This window comes from Malaclemys terrapin, chromosome 3 (assembly GCF_027887155.1).
Source record: "Malaclemys terrapin pileata isolate rMalTer1 chromosome 3, rMalTer1.hap1, whole genome shotgun sequence".
Lineage (NCBI taxonomy): Eukaryota > Metazoa > Chordata > Testudines > Emydidae > Malaclemys > Malaclemys terrapin.
Genome location: NC_071507.1, coordinates 61,346,739 through 61,371,610, shown reverse-complemented (window position 1 = coordinate 61,371,610; position 24,872 = coordinate 61,346,739). Strand labels below are relative to the sequence as shown.

Here is a 24,872-nt window from a genome sequence, read left to right as displayed (position 1 = left end):
TATCCCTCCCCCCCACCGCATGGCTGGTATCAGGGAAGATCCCTGCTAGCCAAAGGCGAAAAGCTCAGTGCCAATGATCCCCTCACCCCGCTTGGCTAACTGCAAGGAAGGATTTCTTTTCAGCCACAGGCAAACAGCCCAGTAGGAACGTCCAGCTCTGTCCCCTTAATTAAATTCCCGTTTTTCAACAAGGTTACCATGAACGATATCACTCTTCTGAGGATAACACAGCGAGATAAAGAACAGATGTTGCTCGAATGCCAGCAAACACCGGGACCATACGCTGCCAGGCTTTGTCATGCAATGATACCAGATTACTTGATACTAGCATGGTGTGGTCAAGTGTCCTACCATGGAGGACTGAATAAGGCTGCACTGCCCAGAAACCTTCTGGAAAGGATTTTGGAGTACCTCCAGGAGAGCTTCATGAAGGTGTCCCTGGAGGATTTCCGCTCCATCCCCAGACATGTTAAGACTTTTCCAGTAGCTGTACTGGCCGTGAATGCATCCCAAGTCCCCAGGGCAAACTAATCATTCAAAAAAGCTTGCTTTTAAACCATGTTTTATATTTACAAAGGTACACTCACCAGAGGTCCGTTCCATGGCTTCATGGTCTGGGATTATGCCTTGGGAGGGTACTTCAGTCAGGCTGAGAAAAAGATTCTAGCTGCTGGGGAGAACGGAGTGCTGTGTGCTCTCCGCAAACTCGTCGTCCTCATCTTCCCCGTCCGCGGAATCCTCAGGCATGGCTGAGATTGCCCCCTGCTCGGAATTCACGGTCAGAGGTAGGCAGTGATGGCGCCCCCCCCCCCCCCCCCCCCGAATTGCATGCAGCTCAGCGTAGAAGCGGCACGTCTGCGGCTCTGACCCGGACCTTCCATTTGCTTCCTTGGTTTTCTGGTTGGCTTGTCTGAGCTCCTTAACTTTCACACGGCACTGTAGTGAGTCCCTGTTGTGGCCTCTCTCGATCATGCCCTTGGAGATTTTTTCAAATGTTTTGGCATTTTGTCTTTTGGAATGTAGTTCTGCTAGCACGGAATCCTCTCCCCATATAGCGATCAGATCCAGTACCTCCCGTACGGTCGATGCTGGTGCTCTCTTTCGATTCTCGGACTGCATGGTTACCTGTGCTGATGAGCTTTGCGTGGTCACCTGTGCTCTCCGCGCTGGGCAAACAGGAAATGAAATTCAAAAGTTCGTGGGGCTTTTTCTGTCTACCTGGCCAGTGCATCCGAGTTCAGATTGCTGTCTAGAGTGGTCACAATGGTGCACTGTGGAATAGCTCCCGGAGGCCAATATCGTTGAATTGCGGCCACACTCACGCTAATTCGAAATGGCAATGTCTATTTCAGCGCTACTCCCCTCGTCTGGGACTAGTACAGAAATCGATTTTAAGAGCCCTTTATGTCGAAGTAAATGTCTTCCTTGTGTGGATGGGTGCAGGGTTAATTCGATTTAACGCTGCTAAATTCGATCTAAACTCATAGTGTAGACCAGGCCACAGATAACTCTAAAATGGTCAATGGAACGGGAAAGAGGTATACTTGTGCGCTCCTCTTTGCCACCCCCAAAATAATAATATTGTGCAGTTAAGGAAAGGTAGTGAAGTAACCTCAAGGTTTTCACTGACTGGATTTGTAAGAGCTGAGAAAATTAGGGAGGTAACATGGAAGATGAAGTTGGCATGTTTTTCCCCTCCTAGTAGCTGTCTGCTGAACAGCATTGTGTAAGTGACTGACTCTCTCATCCACAAAGTGTACATGAATGAGGTGGTGATATGTGGTGAAAGGGGCCCACAATTAAGGACGAGTATAAATTGAGACTCTCAGGGTAGTTAACATATTTTATCCTGGATTTTCTCCTTGGGGAAAGTAACATTCCCTGTCTGTGATGGGTGGGACAAAGAACAGTGTTGTCTCCCTCTCCTCCCCTGCTTATTTTCTTTCTAAGATTCCTGGGCCTTTTCCTCCTTTCCTTCTCTCTTCTAGAGCGATGTATAGATTTGTACCTTTGCTATTCTAAGGAAACAAGTGGGTGGTTGTGGTGAATGTATAATATACCTAAAGCTTGATAACAATTTTTACTGACTTCATTGTGTAGTTAAAATACCTCAACTAGGACTGCGAAAAAGGTAAATGGCCAGCCAGCTGTTAGTTAGAACCAGAAAGATTCAATTTAACATAAAGACCTTTTATCCCTTGTGAAAATTCTTGCAGTTCATATTTAAGGCAAATATTTGAGAATGCTTGAACTCTAAATGAATCTCATTGACAGAAAATGAGGCAGACGTTTGCTTTAATTGGAACTGTGTAGGCTGGACTAGAGAAATTAATTTAAAAAAAAAGACATATATTTTGAAATTCTAGGGGTCTCTCTAGACATCAGGAAGGGTATGTCAAGGCGGGCTATGAAGATACCAGCAGTACAAGGGAAGCTAATTGAAAGTTTTTTATTAAAACAATATTAGCTTCTACATGCCTTGTGATTCAAGTGTCCAGAGTAAATGTGAAGGATAATTAAATTCTGTATCCATCAATTAGTAATCCAGTTTCCAAGGGCCCTCAGTTATTATGATATACATCTAGAAGTTCACTTCATTTTTAGTCCATTTCCTCAGACTCTCCCATGTTGCCAACTCTTTGGTTTGTGTGTGCATTTGCTTAATAAGTTATTCTAATCATAGTGAGAGGATTTTTTTCCCTTGTTACACACTTTGGATTACGCATTTTGGATGTCTCTGTAATCCATGAAATCACTTTGGAACAGTGTGTGTTTCTATTCTAAATCATCAGTGATGTGCAATTATTCTTTGTGGGTACTTATACTTCAAGAATCCTAGAGGTGAAACCATAGAAATTTAGGGAAGATAAAGTGACTGCAGTCATTTTATCCATTTTGTATCGCATCCAATACAGAATTGATACCTGCAATATATTCTCTAGAGTTTGTCTTGTACACATTTTAAATGCCTATATACCAGGGCTTCCATCCCTTTACTTGAGTAGGTTCTACCAGGGTGGATTTGATTTAAATCAAATTGATTTAAATCATGATTTAAATCACTAGTGAGGAAGACTTGATTTAATCATGGATTTCTACATAAAAGTACATTCTTGTTGGTTGTTATAACCTTAATACATTTTCTTCACAACTCAGAGATAGATAGATGTAGGTTCATTTTTAGACGGTAGACACAATACATTTTTTAAGTGATTTATTTTGAAAACTTTTCAGATTAGTTTTACAGCTGTATCAGAAAATGAATGATTGTTTGATTATTTCATTTACCAAAGGTAATTGAAGCAGATATTAATGAAGTCAATGGGAGGTAAACTATCTCAACAGGTTAATCATTAATATTTGGAGGATTTTCTTGTCATGCTGTATTAGGAGGAGAACATCACCAGACAGACATTTAAATTGTTTTATTTAACTAAAACAACAATGTTATGTATTCTGGATTTTTTTCTTCAACAGCAAATATATTATATTTTAACAAAACAAGCATATGAATTTTTGAATTTAGTTAAACATTCAAGTTTTTTAAAATCAGGTTTGTTTTTGTTAAAATTGTTTTTAACTAAAATAGTTAAATAAAATATTTAAATAAAAAATTTAATCGACTGTCAGCCAGGTCAACATGAGAAACTTAAAATATTGGGTTCTGCAGGTAACTCGGTCGTCTTCACCTTCATTTTCCTGTTTGTTCATAATCTGGAAAAGAAATACAAGCTTTCCTGCTTTTTCAGGTCCCAAAAGATTTCTCAATTAGGAATTAATTAGTCCAAAGGAAGAAAATATTCTTTCTACACCGGCAGAAGAAGCTACTGCTGTTGAAGTGATAATCTCACTTTTAACACTCTCTGAATCCAAGGGCTTAAGTGACTTCCACCAGTTCACTGGTGTGACTTTCTTTAAAGTATCATCAGCAAACATATATTTCTTGAATGGTTCTTATTCCCATACTGGGTTTCTCTTACGGTCTGCTGCCATTATAGGTTTTCCCTTCTAGTGAGAGAATGGTATGGTAGATCTCAAATCAATGAAGGCTACACTCAGAAAGACCTTAAGACTTCTGGAATATGCTGCTCAAACAGTTTCACTTTTGTTTCTACTGCCTGTTCCTCCCTTCTCACATTTATCTCCAGACTTCTTCTCCTTGTCCAGATCTATTCCGCCCCCAACAATCTTCTATTCTTTGCACTTTTAGAGAGAGGTAAGGGACGGACTCTATGTACACAAATTTGCAGAGGGACAATAGGGTTGAGGTCTGTTTTTTCTCACCTCTATATATTTATTTATTTTAAAACATTTTTGCTGTTAACAAGCATGTTATCTCTGGAGACACAAATTCACAGTTTGAGAACTGCAAAACTAAGCATCTCTGATGGTATCTTCTAGACTGAGCAGTGAGTCCCATTGGGTAGATAGAAAGCTTAACCTAAATAATCTATACAGAAGCCTCTGGAGCCCCGTAAGATTGGGTCCCTAATCCATGAACTATTGGAACTCATTTACAAAACTTTTCTTAAACATTACATGAATATATTGTCTCATACTATAGAATTAGAATTTATAATTCCTATTCCGTGATGAGATATCTGTGAGCTATAATGTATCTTAATTAAAACTACCTTTAGATAGGTTTTTTCCTCAAAAAGCATTTTATCAAAAAAATCCAATTTAAATTAAAAAAACATTGATTTTTATCCACCCTGGGTTCTACAGACCAAACCTTTTAGTACACTTTCCATGATCTCTTTCATCCTCAGTTTTCTTCTTAGTTTCATAGCTCACTGTTTTCTTCCTTCAGACCAGACTAGACAATTCTCCTTCCTTGATGTTTACACCCTTGAAATACTTGTAGATAATTAACATATCACCTCCTAGTTATTACTTTATTAAGCAATACAGAGTCAGGCCTAGTCTACAGTAGAAAATTAGGTTGCTTTAACTACGTCAGTCGGGGTGTGAAAAATCCACACCCAGGAATGGTAGTGTTAAGTCGACCTAACATCCCACGTAGGCAGAATTCTTCCGTCAACCTTGATGTACTGCATCTCAGGGAGATGGATTACCTGTGCTGATGGGAGAACCCCTTCCATCGGCAAAGGTATTGTTTACACTGAAGAGCTACAGCAGCACATCTGTGCTGCTGTAGTGTTTTAAGTGTGGATGTACCCTTAGTTCTTTTTCTCTTTCCTCATCAGTTGTTCCCTGCCAGCCTCAGAATAGCTTTTGTTCCTGCTTCCTTCAGTTCACAGGTTTATTTATTGCTATAGTACTCTCTCTTCTACCCGTATTTTACAGTGGCTCTTAACACTAAGTGAAAACTACCCACTGGAAATGGTTCATCATAGATATTTCATTGAGCAAAATGCTCTCCTTGATGTATGTAAACACTCCATTATATTTGAAAATGTTAGTTTAAGAAAAGTGTTTCCTGTTGCCAAACTTAAGGCTCAATAATGGTACAGTAGAACCTCAGAGTTACGAACACCAGTTACAAACTGACCAGTCAACCACACGCCTCATTTGGAACTGGAAGTACACAATCAGGCAGCAGCAAAGACAAAAACAGAGCAAATACAGTACAGTACTGTGTTAAACGTAAACTACTAAAAAAATAAAGGGAAAGCAGCATTTTTCTTCTGCATAGTAAAGTTTCAAAGCTGTATTAAGTCAACGTTCAGTTGTAAACTTTTGAAAGAACAGCCATAACGTTTTGTTCACAGTTACAAACATTTCAGAGTTATGAACAACCTCAATTCCCGAGGTATTGGTAACTCTGAGGTTCTACTGTACATGTTTCGCAATTTAGTTAGAACAAATTCCATCCTTTCACTTTGGTTTGATTGACTCGGTCATTCCCATCCCATGAAATCCATGTATTACAATTACATTATAAAAAGAACACACATCTTTACTAGTTCCACCAATAGAACCAGCTGTTAAATAGCTGACCTTCTAAATTTTTAGTTTTGCAATGAGATATTTATTTTTTGCAATGCAGTACTATGTTTATGCAGCACTTTTCCACGATGCATGCTGCGTAATGGAGTCAGTGTGAATGCTGACTACTTAAGATAAAGTGTCCTATAGCAGGGAACATGAGAAATGCCGATTGCCAAAGTAATAGCTTCAATAAATTAATGCGTTTTGTGAGTAAAAATAAATGTTTCCTTGTCATCATTTGCAGGTTTTATAGGATAGGGTGACCAGATGTCCTGATTTTATAGGGACAGTCCCGATTTTTGGGTCTTTTTCTTATATAGGCTCCTATTACCCCCGACCCCCGTCCCAATTTTTCACATTTGCTGTCTGGTCACCCTATTATAGGATAAAATTTCTTTAACAGTATTGTCAAAGTGCATGCATACCAATCTAAAAAGTAACACAACCTTTGTTAAAATGCTAGATTTATTTGCATGTTACTGGTGAGTGGCAAAAATGATACAGTAAGTTACTTTTCAACAGCAGACAACCCAGGCAGTGTCTTTGTTTTGTGAGAGAGTTTTTTGCGAATACTTCTGCAGGTGCTAGGGAAACTACTTTTTCATCACTCAGTCGATCCATTCAGCATTGCACAACTACTGTGGAGATAATAGGAGCATGCAGTGCTGTGAAAATGACACTGTTTTCAGAATAGCTATATTAGAAGCCTGGCTAAGAGAGTTCCTATAGATACTTCTGCTCACATATATAAATCCATTTATTGTCTTGCTATTTTTCAAATATGTACCTTTGGAATTATTAGTTACTTAGACTTTGGATATAAAAACTCTCCTGTTAATCCCATTGTTCAACCCAACTTCTTGTTTGCTTCTGTTTAGTAGTTACTCTTATGCATTGCTGCACTTCCCTTAGTAATAGCTGAATATACTAAAATCAAGGCATCTTGGTAATGAAGCAAGGATTTCCTGAGCCAAAATATCAATCTCAGAAGACTATGTAGGGAGTAAAATAGCTACAAGGGAGAAGACTTGATATTTTTACTCAGACAGAAGTTTCTCTTGAGAGGAGAAGGAAGATGAAAGTTACCTAAAAGCACAAGTGTCCTCAAATTTAATACTGAGGGAAAAAATAAGTTTGTTTTATGTTGTGTCTCCAGTAATTGCGCAAAAGTTAAATACAATATTTGTGAGAAATTTTTTATATAGTTTAAGCCAGATTCCTGGTCACCCAAGAAACAGGATGAATACAAGTACTTCCAGGAATAAAGCTATCACTTTCACTTATATCTCTGACTCTAGCGCAATATAGTCCCACTTTTTGCTCGTCACCTTCATTTTGCCTTTGTAGCATCACTTGTTTTTTGAGCTGTTTTGTTTCCCTTTCTGGTGTTTGAAGAGAAGAATTTAATGTGAAAAACCTAGTTTTTTTAGCATACAAATTACTGTACTATCTAAGCTCGAGTTAGTATTGCTGCTACATTGTGTTAGAAGGAAATATAACAGCATAGGGAGTGCAAGCAGGCTTAAAATAAACAAAGACTGAACTGAAGCCTCCATGGTGGAAAGAACCTTTCAGTTAACGAATGGAGGTTCTGCATCAGATGCTCTTGTAATATGTTACTAGATAGTTGAGTAGTACAGGAAATCAAGCCTCTAATAGTTTGCTGGAAGCTTTGTTAGACCCCAGGTATGGTGAGCCACGCTGCACATGCATAATGTAACTTTAGTATGTTGCATAAGAGAAATCGGATTCCTCATTTACCCTGGCGGGCCCCGCTCTTGCAAGGGAATCTGCATACCTGTGCTTTCAAGGCCCTTCATTGTGTACCCCTGTTTACATCTTTGACTTTCTCTTCCTTTCATGTCCTCCTTGCCTCCTCTGTCAACAATGCCACCCTTTCATTAAAACCCCTCCTAATAGCTCAGTGAGTGAATAAAGACTATAAATGTGTTTTAAAAATAAACATTTAATAAATGTCCATAAATTGAGTCTCCACATTGTCCATACCCACCCCACCCTTCTGTGTGTTTTTTTTTCATTTGTTGCTTATATATTGGATAACCTCTACTGTATGTGCTGCTAGTTCACACAAAAACATGTTCATAATTACAGTTATCTCACCCTCCCTCCCCTTTCTAAATTTGATTCATCCCCCAATTGCCTCCTATTGTTATTGTCAGCTGCTTGAGGGACTATTTTTTTAACTACATGTTTATATAGCACCTGATCCTGTAATATAAATAATTGTTTAAATTCTACATTATAAACCCCTCAGGGCAGGCTCTTTGTCTGTTTACCTGTAAGCTGCCTAGCATATCCTTTTGAATAGTATAAAAAATACTCATAATCCAGTGTGGAGTCCAGTTGTCTTTCCAGGATCAGAAGCTGTGGTTTTATTCAAATGTGTATTTAGGGCACATAAGTGGAAGATGGAATGTAGCTTATTATCCTAAATGCAGTCAAATATGAATGGCACTTGAGATGTTTTTAATATGCAGTGAAGCAGAAAAGTTCAACAAATAGTTTATTTTGATATTTCATAATTTAAAGCAATACCCTGGCTAATCTGAGGTAGGAGTATTAACTGTTTTTCCAGGCACTTAAAGAAAAAAATGTAATGATAGAATAACTAAAATAAACTGTACAGTGTAGCAATTTAATGTCATAATATTAATATTCCTTGTCATACAGTGCTTTCAACATATGCATTCTTTTAGACATGAAACCATTTTCTGATTAGACTAGAATAAGGTAAAGTCTCTTGTGCATGTTATTGTGGTGCTAATGGATTGTTAGACATTTGCTGTAAATGCTACCACGTTAATTTATGCTCTGTAAAAGAACAAGATACTCTTGCAGGGAAAACTGTGGTCTGCACAATAAATGCTGCGTAAGAAGCAAATGTTCTCCAAATAACTTTTTTTGCTAGTTTACACCTCAAACCTCTAGTTTCTGTAGGAATGAAAAATCAAAGGACAGTGTAATTTCAGCAGTAAACCAGATTAATTAATTACGTGTAAGACTTTTGGTTAGGAACTTAACTTGGCTGATTCAAATATTCAGTTTTGGTAACACTAATACTTCTCATAAAGCATTTCATCTGTTTGGACACACCATCCTGCTGGTTACACATCAATACTTATAATAATACCAGATATCAGAACCCCCTAACTTTTACTCTCAAAGCAAGCAAAAGATAGTGCTTAAATTCATGGCTTGTTCATCTCAGCTGTGCTGCTCTCGGTTCATGATATGGTAACAGGTAAAGACACTGGCTTGTAGAAATTCATTTATATTATAAAATGTAGACACAACTCTTTTTTCAGAATTCTGCCTCTGTTTTATGACAGATATACCTATATTGTTTGTAGTGTTTGGCATAAGTGCACAAAGTTCATCAGATAATGTACCAGGAACCCAATGATCCTACATAGTTATAAGTGTAGCAAATTACAGAAATTACAGCCACTTTCATAAATAACAAGGTCAGGCCTGAAGATACTGTGCTACAATATGTAATGCATCTTATCTGAAATGCTTGGCGGAACTGAATGCTGGAACTGAGACAACTGTTGTCTTATGGTGGGATGTCACATAATTTGAAGCACTTGCATAGTATTTCTAAGGCAACTGAACAGTTCCTATTAAATCTTTTCCTTAGTCCTAGTGCTTGAGGATTGAATGGGGAAGTTGGAAGGTACACTAAATTTTTTTCCTTTTCCTTAGATCCATACACTGGGATTAAACAGATATGATTACACTGGTTTGGTAATCTTAAAATCACAGTTGGAGGCTGTGTATGGTGTCTTTCTCACTTGGAGGACTAGAACCTGAAGCCATGCTGGTGGTTGCTTTGAATGGGAAGAAGGAGAATTCTGACTCCTGAACAACCTATTTTAAGGCTGGAGTCTAGTTTATTCTTTCTGTGGAGGGTCTAAATTAATAACTGAATCTCTGCTGTCTGGAAATAAATGTTCTGAGTTAGATTAACTAAAGAAAATTAGAGAGACAAGGTGGGTGAGGTAATTTTTTATTTATTTATTTATTTATTTAAAAAAGATTACCTCACCCACCGTATGTGTGTATATATCCACAACATGAAGAAAATTAATAATTCCGACTGATTATATATAGATATAGTGTTCTGTGTGTGTATGTATATGATCCTGTTGCATGTAAATGCTTAAGTAACCTGAGTTATCAAGAATTTTTCCCTTTCTTTGACATTCTCAGATTATTAAACAGCTGACACAAGATAAGGCTGCTTTAGACTTCTCTCTCCCCACTAACCTAATTGTGCTACAGTAACATCATATAGGGGACAGCCCTTTAAAATACAGTTAGCTTCCAAAATCGGTGAGTTTATCCTTTTTTGGGGTTGGCAGCTGCTGGCTGTAAAGAAGACAGGAAGTTTCTGCCAGCAGCATTTGTTAAAGATGAAGGCAGCTGCATGCTGTATGGTAGAATTATGTGACAGGGACCTGGCCCACCGGCTGCACTTTATGCATCTCTCTTGGATAATTTCCTTTTACTCCTTCAGGCAGAAAGTCTTTAGTTTGGGGGAGAGGAAAAGAGAGAGTGAGTGAGTGTGCACATTTAAACTGATGCCAGTAGAATCCTCCACTTTGAAGTGTACTCTGTAGGGAGGAGGACCAGTGCATAAAGTCTTACTGCTGGGGAAAGAGAACCTAGTATGGGACAGTCAATAGGCAGACTGTGGGCCAAATCTGGAGTGCCAGATGCTTTTGAACAGACAGCAAAATCTTTTTATTTACTTATTATTGTTATTGTTATTTTTGTATTATTTTCTCTGGAGTCTGGACTTTAACTATACCTTGACCAAGAAATTTGGACCTTGACAAAACATAAGTAATTGCCCCTGACCTAGTATCTATCTTGTGTACCTCTTAGTACTAGTTGAAACTCATCAGGGTATTTCTGTAGAAAGTTATAAAATAACATTTCAATATAGGATACTGGAGAGTACAGAAGTATCAGTGTAATAAGGTGGATCTTTAGTCATTCATTATTTGGCATATAGTTCTCACTTTTCAGCATAGGGAAAGCAACAATGAATGCGGAGCGCAAAGAAAAGTCTTCTGTATGCAGATCATTTTCATTTAATAAAGTTTTTAAAATGATAACAAACCGCTTGGTTCTCACCAGCTCTTATTCTGGCTTTGTCTTGTTAAAGCTATTAACTGAGTGTAACATCATATAGAATTTTGCTGAGATTTTAATCAAAAGAATAAAAACTAGGGCTGTTGATTAATCGCAGTTAACTCATGCGATTAACTGAAAAAAAGTAATCGCGATTAATGAGTTTTAATTGCACAGTAGAATACCAATTGAAATGTATTAAATATTTGTGGATGTTTTTCTACATATTTTTAAATATATTGATTTCAATTACAACACAGCATACAAAGTGTACAGTGCTCACTTTATATTATTATTTTTTATTACAAATATTTGCACTGTAAAAATTATAAACAAAAGAAATAGTATTTTTCAATTCTCCTCATACAAGTACTGTAGTGCGATCTCTTTATTGTGAAAGCGCAGCTTATAAATGTAGATTTTTTTTGTTACATAACTGAACTCAAAAACAAAACAATGTAAAACTTTAGAGCCTACGAGTCCACTCAGTCCTACTTCTTGTTCAGCCAATCACTAAGAGAAACAAGTTTATTTACATTTACAGGAGATAATGCTGCCCGCTTCTTATTTACGTCACCTGAAAGTGAGAACAGGCATTCGCGTGGCACTTCTGTAGCCAGCATTACAAGGTATTTATGTGCTAAACATTCGTATGCCCCTTCATGCTTCAGCCACCATTCCATAGGACATGCTTCCATGCTGATGATGCTCAAAAAACAAAACAAAAACACATTAATTACTTAGTGACTGAACTCCTTGGGGGAGAATTGTATGTCTCCTGCTTTGTTTTACCCACATTCTGCCATATAGTTCATATTATAGCAGTCTCAGATGATGACCGAGAACATGTTGTTCGTTTTAAGAACATTTCACTGCAGATTTGACAAAACAAAAAGAAGGTACCAATGTGAGATTTCTAAAGATAGCTATAGCACTCGACCCAAGATTTAAGAATCTGAAGTGCCATCCAAAATCTGAGAGAGACGAGATGTGGAGCATGCTTTCAAAAACCTTAAAAGAGCAACACTCTGATTTGGAAAGTACAGAACCCGAATCACCGAAAAAGAAAATCAACCTTCTGCAGGTGGCATCTGACTGAGATGATGAAAATGAACATGCATCTGTCCGCTCTGTTTTGGATCGTTATCAAACAGAAACCGTCATCAGCATTGATGCATGTCCTCTGGAATGGTGGTTGAAGCATGAAGGGACATATGAATCTTTAGCGCATCTGGCACGTAAATATCTTGTGACACCGGCTGTGACAGTGCCATGTGAACTCCTGTTCTCACGTTCAGGTGACGTTGTAAACAAGAAGTGGGCAGCATTATCTCCTGCACATGTAAACACACTTGTTTGGCTGAGCCATTGGCTGAACAAGCAGTAGGACTGAGTGGACTTGGGCTCTAAAGTTTTACATTGTTTTGTTTTTGAATGCAGTTTTTTGTACCTAATTCTACATTTGAAAGTTACTTTTCATGATAAAGAGATTGCACTACAGTACTTGTATTAGGTGAATTGAAAAATACAATTTCTTTTGTTTTTTATAGTGCAAATATTTGTAATCAAAAGTAAATATAAAGTGAGCACTGTACACTTTGTATTCTGTGTTGTAATTTAAATCAATGTATTTGAAAATGTAGAAAACATCCAAAAATATTTAAATAAAGGGTATTGTGTTATTGTTTAACAGTGCGATTAATCATGCTTAATTGTTTTAATTACGCGATTAATCATGCTTAATTGTTTTAATCGCTTGACAGCCCATAAAAATTCTTTCAGAATTGGCATCATCCACCTAACTGTTTTGCTAGCAGCTTGGGCTTACATGGCTTGAGATAAACTCAACATTTCTGAATTTACTGCCAGTTTTTGGGATGTATAAGTGAGATCGAGATGATCCATAAGTTATTTGTATTAACTGAAGCTCTGATTCAAAGAAACCAAATGCAATCCAATAAAATATATATACTGTATTTACACACACACTTATTAACAAGACTAATTCAGTTTGTCATTAATATTTGCAGCTGCACAATTAAAAATTGGAGCACTACACTTAATATGAATCCTTTCATGGTTTTAATATATACATTGTTCACATCAGCATTAAAAGTGCTAAGTGTATGAAAAAATGGTTCTTGCATTGAAGTTTAAACTATCTTTATTACCAATACAATTTTCAGTAATTAGCTGTAGTTATATGTACTGAAGCTGTGTTCTGTTGTTCATTATTTGTTGGTTGTATCTCTTGATTTCTGTCCAAACTACAGTTTTTCAACCATGTTAAGTAATTTAATGTCCTTGTGCTGTTGGATCTCTACTAATGTATTTTGTTTTCTAATATGCAAACTCTGTTCTGATGCTGTGGGATCTTAATGTCAACAATGGTCTGGTCTGGGGCTCTTTTACATTTGAAAGACTGATTCTAAAATAATGAACTAATGTTCACCATTTGGCATTTTTAGAACACTAAAACATTTTTTTGAGGCATGTAAATACAGTGGACACACTTTCAAAAAGTAGGAAATTTTAAAAGGTTTTTTTTCAATGCTGTCTTCTGTCTTTCTAGTAAACAGCAGAATCTTTGAAAATGGTGGAATTTAAGGGCTCCTTCTCTATTACCATTTTACAGATGCAAAGATTGCAACTTGGATATGGTAACATAATGAGTCAATGGAATGAATAGCTGGTTTTCAGTCCCATTTTCAGTCTTCCAGACCATGCTTTCATCACACTACTACTATTACCAAAATCAGAAATGTAGATGACATTAGGGAGTTCTGCTGTTAGATATTTACTTATAACTCTTTTAAGGTAAGAAAACTCATTTAAATGTTGTGGGGTCTAGGGAAGGTACACAATGAAGTTGTGTTGCAGCCTGTTCACACATTGTTCTAGCAGAACCCGGGAATTATTAACTTACTGTAGAAGAGCATTTGACCAAAAGCTTGCATGATATATTTATCAGGGGGTAGCCATGTTAGTCTGTATCCACAAAAACAACAAGGAGTCCGGTGGCACCTTAAAGACTAACAGATTTATTTGGGCATAAGCTTTCGTGGGTAAAAAAAAAACCTTCACTTCTTCAGAAAGCTCCATATAGACTCTGTCTCTTTGATCGACCAAACACTGCAAAAAAAAGCTAACTGCAAAATCTGCTTGATTCGGATGGACCAACAGCTAAGACTGCATGCACCAAACGATTTAACATGTGGAAATCCCAGTTTCTGTTTTAGACCACCTGCATATTTTGAATTCTGTGCATTTTGGTAATGGTTTTTAATGGCACCAGTCTGTCATCAATAGGACTCATAAAACCTTCTGCTGGTCATTTTCAGTTGAATTTGTATTCCAAAAGCAGTGTGGTTTATTTGGAAGAACTAGAATGTCTTTCAACTGCTTCGGAGCAGCAATTTCCACATTTTTTCCTGCCTCCTCTTGTCTGCTTTGATGAAGAAACCGTTAAAAAAAAAAAATAGACATGCTCAGTTACCACACAAAATAGAGCAAGTGAGAGTTCTTTGTGAGCTAATTAGTTTGTCAAATCTGCTAGCAGATCCTAATGAATGAAGAATACAGTTCTGAATGTAGGACATCCTAGGGCCACAATGGCTAAAAGTGTATAATTGTTACGTAGACTCTGCTGCAGTGTAGCTGCTCTAATCTGCCAGCTCTTTCAAGATTAAGTTTCTGGGGAATGACATTACTGAATGATAGGCTGACCAGACAGCAAGTGTGAAAAATCGGGACGGGGGTGGGGGGTAACAGGAGCCTATATCAGAGAGAGACCCAAAAATCAGGACATCTGGTCACCCTACTGAATGATGAATTTTTTTGTCAGCCTTTTGTGCCCTGTTTCAAGCAGGAAAGTTTATCAGTTGGGTGTAAAAATGAATAGCTTTCAGAAAAAACCCAACCTTGCTGAGTGAGCAGGCTGAACAAATAAATAGATTTGGGAGATGTAGTGTGGGGCACTGTTAGTTATATTGTCATTAGGGGTCTGTCAGGACTTTCATTATACAGGTTAATTTTTAAAGTTTTAAAATTCACCTGTAAATACTCTTTATGGATGAAACTTAGTATGCAGCACAGCCCAAAAGCAAAATATTTATACCTGTTTTGCAGGGGGAAAATAAATCAGATGAGAATTTTTGACTTGTAGGCTGTTAATACATTTCTTAATTTCTATTATTATAACTTTAAATTGACTTTTTTAATGGGTTTTGCAGATCACCGGTGTAGAATATGGAGTGTAACCATAAGATATTTTGTTCCACTGCTCAAGGGTTGTAGGTACTTCCATTTCTGAGATGTGTACAATACAGCTTAACTTTTGTGCAGTGCTTTGCATATAAATCAGTCGCAAAACATTTTTTATCTGATCTCTACTTTCTCCTTGCATTTGCAGATAGAGAGCATTTAGTGCAGGCAGGATGTACACCATCAGTGCCCAACTTTCCCTAGCCAAAGGGTCAGATTGGTACTCAGACAGGAGCTCAAGTAGGGTTACCATATTTTAAGTGTCCAAAAAGAGGACACTCCACGGGGCCCCGCCCCGCCCAACTACCCCCTTCCCCCCCAAAGTCCCCGCCCCAACTCCGCCCCCTCCCCTGCTTCCCGCGAACATTTGATTCGCGGGAAGCCTGAAGCAGGCAGGTAAGCTGGGTGGGGGGAGGAGGCGCGGCCCAGTCTACACCCCCTCCCCCCCAACCGAGCAGCTCCCTCCGGCGGCCGGCCCCGGCCCCAGCATCTCCAGCCTGGCTCGGCTCGGGCCCTGGGGTCCGCCCCAGCACTGCCGGTCCGGCCCGGCCCCCGGCCCAGCACCACCGGCCCCCGGCCCAGCATGTCTCTATTTTCCCGGACATGTTCATCTTTTTGGGATTTCCCCCCGGAAGGGGATTTGAGGCCCAAAAAGCCGGACATGTCCGGGAAAATCCGGACGTATGGGAACCCTAGCTCAAGGGCCATGCTCAAAGTGAATGAAACATAGTTGCCAACAGTTCTCATTTGACCAAGACATTCCCAGGGTTTCAAAACCCATCCGTGACAACTGCTATCCCTGCCAGCGTCTCAAGACTATGCTGTTGCAACAGGTGAAATTTTTTTCTCTGAACTGCTTCTTGCTAGGCCGGAGCCCCTCAGTCCCGGGCTGAATTCCTCTCTAGCTCAGCACAAGAAGATCAAGTTTCATGCCCCTGGCAGCTCACTCTCTGGCCCTGTCTAGATTAGGAATATAGATGGTTTGAAAATATTAGATAGCATGATTTTAAACATGATTTTGCAGCTACTCTACACACAGGTAACTCCTCTACAAATAGATTAGCTGGCTGGAGATACTGTATATAGGGATAGGCTAACTGGGAGCCTAAGGGGTGATCACAACTAGCTAATAAGCTTTTTAAAAGAGTTCAGCTGTGTTTTTGAAAGGAGATAAGTGTTAAGTAACATGTTTTTAAATACTACCTATTTTCTTAGTCCAGGTAAGCCCTGTGTCTACACTGGGTGCTAAGTGGTGGTTAAAAATATGTTGACGTGTATCGGCTAACACTGTTTAAAAACACCTTTCATTTCCCCAACCTAGACATGTCTTATCTGTTCTCTCCCTCAGTGGCTCCACCTCTGTTATGGACTGATGAGCTGCTACCAGGATAGGAACCTGTGCAGGTTGGGGGGCCTAGGAGAATCCCTGGGCACAAAAGGGCAGGAGGGGCAAGATGCGGGTGGGTGGAAGGCCATAAGCATCAGGAGAATAGCAGAAGCTGTGAGGAGCAACTCTTTAACACAGCAGTTCTCAAACTTCATTGCTCTGTGACCGCCTTTTGACAACAAAAATTATGACATGACCCTGGGGGGGGGAGGGCGGTCGGTCAAAGCTAAGCCTGTCTGAGCCCTGCCACCCAGGCGGGGGGTCCAAAGCCCAAGGGCTTCAGCCCTGGGCAGGAGGCCTGTACCTTAAGCCCCGCCATCCAGGGCTGAAGCCCTCGGGCTTCGGCTTCAGCCCGGGGCCCCAGCAAGTCTAACTCCAGCCCTGGTGACCCCATTAAAATTGGGTTGTGACCCATTTTGGGGTCTCAACCCACAGTTTGAGAACTGCTGTGACTTTTCAGATAAGCAGAACCATCTGGGGAGAGTTGGAGGGTTTCATATGCATTCTTTGCATTTTAATTTGTTGTTCTCTGCCTTTTCCTCGCACCTTTCCAAAAGCAAAGCAACCTGAAATTAATCAAAATGCAAACATAACCTTGCAGCAGCCCCCAGACCCCATTTTGTTTGGAGAATTGTCCCTTGCAATTTATTTGAAGTATTAGCAAATTATGATGAAATGGAGTAGATTGCAAACTCTCATCTTTCATATAGATATGCAGCAGCCCATGGAGGCTACAGGTCTCGACATGCAATGATCTGCCTTGATATGAGTGGTCCAGCTGCTTGGCTAGATCTGGAACGTTGCTTGCAAGGACCTGTGGTTTCCCCAGTTCTCATCTATTTTAAAGATGAGAGCCCTGTCTCCATAGGAATCCATGGGCTGTTTGACTGCTTCTTATCTACAGACGGAGTACAGCTGGGGTGAATGAGCCAAGTCTGAGACATGGAGGAAAAGGTTAAGGACTGAGAGGCCCAGGGAATAAGGTGGTTGTCCTGTATAGCTGAATGTTAAATCTAATATTTCCATATTTATTTACTTGTATAGCATTAGCAGTATGCTAGGTACTTTATACAAGTATAAAGACATAGTACCTGTCCTAAATTCCTTACAGTCTAGGTACCATAAGCATGGTATGTTAGAGAAAAGACATGGAAAGGTGAGGAAAAATAAAAGAATTACAAGATATGTTTCTGGAGAAAATTAAGCTGAGGTTTTTACTTGGTGCGGGAAGGGTGAAAGTTTACCTGCAAGCAGTTTGCATTGCCAGTACTTTTCTAAACTTTTCTTCACAATTTTTTAGGACACTTCTGTGTTCACTGAGGTTATCTGCTGGATCCCATAATGAAGTCATGATCCAGGGATGATGTATTCTGTTGCTACAGTTGAAATGTATGACTATGTATGACAAAGTACACTATGACTTCACTGCAGTCTCTGGTAGAGGGTGAGGGTGGAGTGAGAGGGAGGCATTTCTACTCACAATTTTACTTTTTCTTTTGTCATATTTGCTAAATAGCAAAGTTGGGGGAAAACATTTATATTTTTACTTTATATCTTTGAGTTTTCTCCAGTATAAATGGAGTATATAAGGAGTATTCTCTTGTTTTAAGGGAACTTAACTGTACATAGCTTGGCAAAAAGCAGATAAAGTGGGATGATTATGATGATTGTCTGCCGCGGTTTGAGAAGTAGTGTAGAGGATGGAGGATTACTCATAGTTTGAAATATTAGAAACAGCAGCAGTGTGATAGGAAAATTGTAGGTTTAGGTGTTAAATCCCTCACTTAACTGGTGTCTAGGTACTGGAGCGATCATCCAAAGAGATGGTTTAGGACTTGTCTGCACCGTGTCACGTTAAGGACTATGGGGGTGTGAACTGCAGAGCACACCAAAGTGTTGCTCTTTAACTGCCCTCTGAGGATGCTACTGACACAAACTAAAAGGTACCTAGTTGACATTAACAGAGTCATCTTTCAAACAGGACTATGCTAACGCAAACTAGGTACCTTTTCATTCTTGCCAGCACGTCCATACAGGGCAGTTAAAGCGCAACACTTGGGTGTGGTCTGCAAGTCACGCGCCTGTAATCTGCACTGCACTGCAATGTAGATGTAGCCCAAGACACCATCAGGAGAGGTATTTAAATAGCGGGCTAGATAAAATGTTCAGAGAAAGTAATATATAGGCAACGCCTGTTTCCATCAGGCAGGCTTTACGCTAGAGCACTTTAGAGCACTTACGGTCTCTAAAATTTCCCACAGTTGCTGCCACCAGTTCAGCTCCATTAGTGGGAACAATGGCAGGGAGCACTGGTGCAGACAAAGTGCCAGGCATCCATCACAGGCATTTTACTCATGTTTATGTAGGTCTGCTCAGAACAAGATTAGACCATACTGTGCTTACAATGCTGAAGGACAACCAGAAGCCCTGTCTACTCTAACACTCCCATCATTGCTACCCTAGTGGAACTTTACAGGTCACAATGGGAAACATTTTTCACAAAACCATAGTGTAAATATTCTTATAGTTGGATTGGATAACCCAGGGAGTCTCTTCCAGGTCTTACCTCATCAGATGCATACTTTCTCCACACTTGTTTTAACTGTTTATACAACAGCATGAATGTTAAGTGTTCGACTGTCAAACACACAAGTAAACTTTGGATGCTCTGTTAGACCAAGATCCTTGGAACAAGGACTGTCGTCGTCTTTGTGTAGTGCTAAGCATTCTGTCAGTACTTGTCAATAACAAGGAAATTCTAAAGTGAAGTTTCAAATCTGGGATAAATCAAAAACCTTAAGGCTACTTCAGCATTTTATTCTACAGCATATGCATGGAATCAGTTGGAGTGATGTTAACCCAGACCGTGTACTCATTGCATTTTGGACTGTTTTCATTTTTTTCTCTCAATTCTGCTGCTTCAAGCAGAAAATGAAGTGAGTAGCCTTCGTACCTCATTCCACTTTCTCAACCTTGTTTTTGATAGATTTCCAAAAGAAGCAGCCAGATGATGACTCCACTCCCAGCACAAGCAACAGCCAATCAGATTTGTTCTCTGGAGAAACAAACAGTGACAACAGCAATACCTCTCTAACTACGCAGACTGTTAACTCCAACCAGCAACTTTCGACAGAACTGAATGTAACTTCGCTGAGTAAAGAGGAATGTAAGTGCATGAGCCTTGAGGAGGGGAAAACAGGAAACCTAAACATCTGCTCTTTTCTCAGTGCCATTTGTCACTGTCTCTTACTAGAAAGAGATGACCTCTCTTTTGGGGAGGAGGGAGTTAGAAAATGATTGTGAAACTCACACAGTTGGGTTTAATCAAAAATGAGCAAATAAAAAAGGGGCCACTTTGATTTTAGAAACAATTTTTATACTGATGTACAGCTGTTTGAGCTTTAGTCCTGCTGATCTTGATTGACTCTAAGACAATTTTACCCATTTTTATGAAATTTTGTCCCTACATTACTACAGGTAAACTGTTGTATGCGGTGGCTTAGAAATCAGAATCTTATCAATTTGGTCCATATATCATTATTTTAAAACCTTTTAAAAATGGCTATATGCAGTATTGACTATAACATAGGGTTTGTTAAACTGGTGGTAAATCTCTCACAGAACTGACTGTGGGATGATCTTTGACCCCATCTCCCTGTTCACGGTTCTCTGTCTGTTTATAGAACTCTTACAGGCTAGAATCCTGTCTAAAGGCAGAGGTAAAATGTTCAGACTTGGCATGATAAAACTCTGGGCTAATTTCTGCCTTCTTTCAGGAAAATTTATTCTAAATTTCTGTATAAGTTAATGCTGTGTCTAATATATTGAGTTAAAAATGTTCCAAAACGTTACACTCGTAAATAATGTGTGATTCATAGTTTCATTTTCTTCAGATTAAAGTCTTACTTTTCTGAAAGGTGGGCTATGGAAAGAATCTCTCTTGCTCTTAATACCCTGATATCTAATGAATGACAAATACACATGCACATTTCAAGGAGAACATATTTATATCCACATCTTTTTTAGTAGGGAAGATACTGGAGATGCCAGCGTTCTTAAACACTTTGAGTTCTTATTTATAGTAGTTGCCTCAAAGTGCCAGGGTTGAAGGAGCTTTGATACATTGCCTTTGTTGGGTTTCAGTTTTGTTAGTTTGAGTGGTTTGAACAAGGCCATATGTATCCATATGGATTGGTCAAGTAAAATATATTCCCTCACTCACCGTGGCTCTCTAATATCCTGGGACCAACATGGGTACAACAACACTGCATACAAGTATGGGATTGTGACAGTTTATTTGTACTACCTGTAACATAAATTTTAATTAAAATTAGATTGTACTATGCTATGAATACAATATTTGGGTACCCTGTCAGTACTATGGCAGGCAGTAATGGGCACTTCCTTTTAGTTAAACTCCAAGGCACTCTGATATCAGTTGCTGTAATAAGAGTTAATTTGCAATGTGACTATTGTTGTCTTTCCTTCACACACACAGTTGCTGGCGGCCACCATCCCATCACTTCCCTCCGTCCAGTGCTTCTCCACGGAAAAACCTGTGGGGTGCTGTAAAAGCAGTTCTTACAACACCTTTCCTAGAGAATTCAACAACACGTTGGGCCTTCACAGGTCTGGGGCCTTCCCCTGCTCACTCATAACCCAAGATCTACCATTTGGTGATACAGGGCACTTCTTCCATGCTGCTGGGCCAGGTTTTGTGAAAATGTTTTCATTGAGACTTGAGTTGGATTACAAGGAATGTGTGTGGGTGTGGGGAGGGGGGAATTAAAGAAATAAAATGTTTTCCATCCCTAATTGCTACACACTCATCAATGGATGCTCCAAGGTGACTGATATTAGGCAACACAGCCAGTAGAGCACTTGAAAATATTACCCATAAAAAAAATTCTTTACACCTTCCTGCTGGGATGGCTTTAGTTTAAGTGCAAAACAGTGGTGAGATTTATTTACAGTTCCAGCTAGCTCTCTTCCCCTCCTCCCCACCTCTCTAATGAAGCTCAGACTAGTGTCATTTATCAGAGATAATTATACAACAGATGAAGCTTTTCTGATGGATAATGGTCTCAAAGTGGAAGGTTCTTTCCCATAATGAAGAATACCCAAACTTTAAATGTTTTTTTTTTATTTTAATTTAAAGGTGGCTTTTTCTGTGTATTACTTATTTTATACCTAGTTCTATAAAGCATACACCTCTCTCATTACAGCAGAATTCTTAGAAGATTGATATTTTGCAGTACAGTATGATGATGTACAGCTGCATGCTGTACTGAATAGAATTGCAGTAATTCACCAGGAATCAGTGTATGGGATCATTAAGTTAATCCCTATCAAAGTGTGAAAAGATTGGAGTGCTCAGAAGTGTTCTCTTACAGGAACTGCTCAGGCTGCAGTCTCTCTGCCTGCTCCTTCCTTTTCATGTCTTCTAAATCAGTCCCACATCGAGGCATTTGCCATGGTTGTTGAGTCTGCAGGATAAACAGATTGAACAAAACTGCAGCAAGTCATTTGGGTAATTAACAAACTCTGTTCATCATGTAATAACAAGTAAAGAGAACCATACACATCTTCTATGATAAGATTCATATTTTATCTGGAGAGAGGTGGTTTTGGGGTGGGTTTTTTTTGTTTTTTGTGTGTGTGTCTTTAAGGGAGTCTTTTATCCTCTAAATATGCAGTGAATGGTCTAGGAAGGAAGTTCCTAGGGTTAGATTTTGCAGGAGTTCAGTTTGTGACAATATTTAAATGCCCTTTTTTTTTTTTTTTTTTTTTTTTTTTTTGTAACTCTGATTACTTTTCCTGTGAGAACCACATTTAATTTCTAGCGTCTTGTATACAGAGCCAGATTACTGCAGGTTTCCATCTCCTGCCACATCAAGCTTGGAACAGTCACCTGACCACTGGAAGGCAGTTCTGATAGTTTTGGGTTCAACCAGTTTGCTGATTAATAATTCTCTTGCAGATTGAAGGTAGCTCTTTGAGGGTTGCAGACTGCATACAGTAATACACTCAGAGCAAAGGCTTTGTGACTAATTTAATCACTTATATTTCGAGTACATGAAGCACTACATTTCCTTTATGAGATGCAGTTACAACTTTGAGGGGAAAACAGTTTTAAGATCTTTTTTAGTTGTTACTGCATTTTTCTCACTGGCATCTTCAGGCTTATCAACACAGTTTTTATATCGATTTACCTATATTGGTCTAGAAACTTAGTCAATTTACTGAAATAGGCTGTACAGATCTAAGCACTTTGATAACAGTATAACTCTGCCTGCATTATGTCAAGTATCAGAGGGGTAGTATTAGTCTGTATCCACAAAAACAAGGAGTCCAGTGGCACCTTAAAGACTAACAGATTTATTTAGGCATAAGCTTTTGTGGGTGAAGTGAGGTTTTTTTTTTACCCACGAAAGCTTATGCCCAAATAAATCTGTTAGTCCTTAAGGTGCCACCGGACTCCTTGTTGTTTCTGCCTGCATTGGGGTTGCACAGATTTAACTATATCTGTTTCTAAACAGATATAGTTAAATCAGTAAAAAAAATTTGTAGATCAGTTCTCCTAAATCTGGATACTTCTGTTTTATCCCCCTTTCCACCCTTTGTTTAGGCTGTCATAACATTACTTGGCCAGCACAAGCATAGGATTTGTCTGTTGCTCTGGAGATGTCTAGCTGGACTTCTTGGCAGGTGGCTATCTGAAGTTAATCTCGGGGGGGCGGGGAGGGGGCACTGAAGGAGGCTTTTTTTTCTCCTAAACACAATCTAAAAATCTGCTTATTAAGGTAAGGTTCTCTGTATTTTGGTAAAGAAAAGGTCACACTAGATATGGAACAATTTCACTTAATTTCCGCCCTTCATCTCCTCCTTTGGGGCTGTCATATTGTTTTCCTTTTTCTATACAGGTGGAGCTAAAGCTGACACTATGCAGGCTTATAGCTAACTCTAACTTGTAATAAGACAGGAAAAATGTCAGTGTGAAAAACTGACTTTGGCAGCTGGATCAGGTTTGATATTTCAGTAGTTCTTAGTTTCAAATGACATGGTTTTATTTTAATTATGTGCTTAACTTCTTCCTGGCCTTCTTTGAATTTGCAAATGCCGTAATCAGAGAGGGAAGAGAGGAATTGTTTTTGTTTCTAGAACAATTAAATGCACTAGATTCCAATGCTTAAGATGGTTTTTAATTAAGATATGCAAATAAACTTTCTACCAGATATATATGCCTCTGATGTGGTAGTGTAGATGCAGAACAATAGTTAAAGGTTTAGGCCAGAAGTTTCAGTGGTGGCCACTGACTGTGCCTCAATTTTTATGTGCCCAACTTTAGATGCTTTGGTTTGATTTTCAGAGGTGCTGAGCGTTCGTAGTTCTTAGTGGTTCCTCAGCACATCAAAAATCTGGCCCTAGGTGTGTCAAGCTGTACACACAAAGTCACTTTTGAGTGTTTGATTGCATGACTCATAAAATAAAAGTTTTCTGTGTAGTACTCATGCTAGTGATGTTACTCTTAAACTAAGCATTTTTGGCTGTGCTAGAAGTAGTGAAGCAGCCTTTGTAAGTGTGGAAGTATTCCAGGGAGTTTAAATGTACTTGGGTTTCATGTACTGTGGCTGAAGGCCAGGGTTCTCTATCAGCTTTATCAGAAGAGTGAGGTGTGTTGTTTTTGCCTGTTCTCCCAGTGCAACTGTTGGATGTTCAGATTGAGCTTCTTAGTGTGGGGACTTGCCTAACCACTGCTTTATAAAATGCCATGCATACCTACTGTGCTTGAAACGCAATGACTGTTTTCATTATTTCCATGCTCCCAATGAGAATCGAATCCCAGTCATTCCAGGTCTTTCAGGATTTCTGTGTGAAGAATGCACACAGATGCACACATCCTTTTCTGCGTGTCTTCTCTCTGACAGCACCGGACAAAACCAAAGTTCCCAATTTGTAATTGCTTCAGGGTTTTGCCTTTTGCTTGAGTAAGGCAAAATTGATAAACTGAGTCAGACATGACAGCTTTCCACTGTATACTGTTACAAATTATTTATATTACTGTTGTATTACTTGGTCTGTACACACAGAAGTAAACATCGGCCCT

The 24,872-nt window shown here is 39.1% G+C and overlaps 1 protein-coding gene across 2 annotated transcripts in view; it reads left to right on the top strand.

Annotated features, from left to right (window-relative positions):
* ZFAND3 (zinc finger AN1-type containing 3) overlaps nt 1–24,872 on the top strand; it is a 251,596-nt gene that overhangs the window by 158,456 nt on the left and 68,268 nt on the right. For both annotated transcript variants that reach the window (XM_054023791.1, XM_054023793.1), the window contains exon 4: nt 19,752–19,931. In XM_054023791.1, coding sequence (XP_053879766.1) covers nt 19,752–19,931 — 180 coding nt within the window. The remainder of the gene's footprint in view (nt 1–19,751; nt 19,932–24,872) is intronic.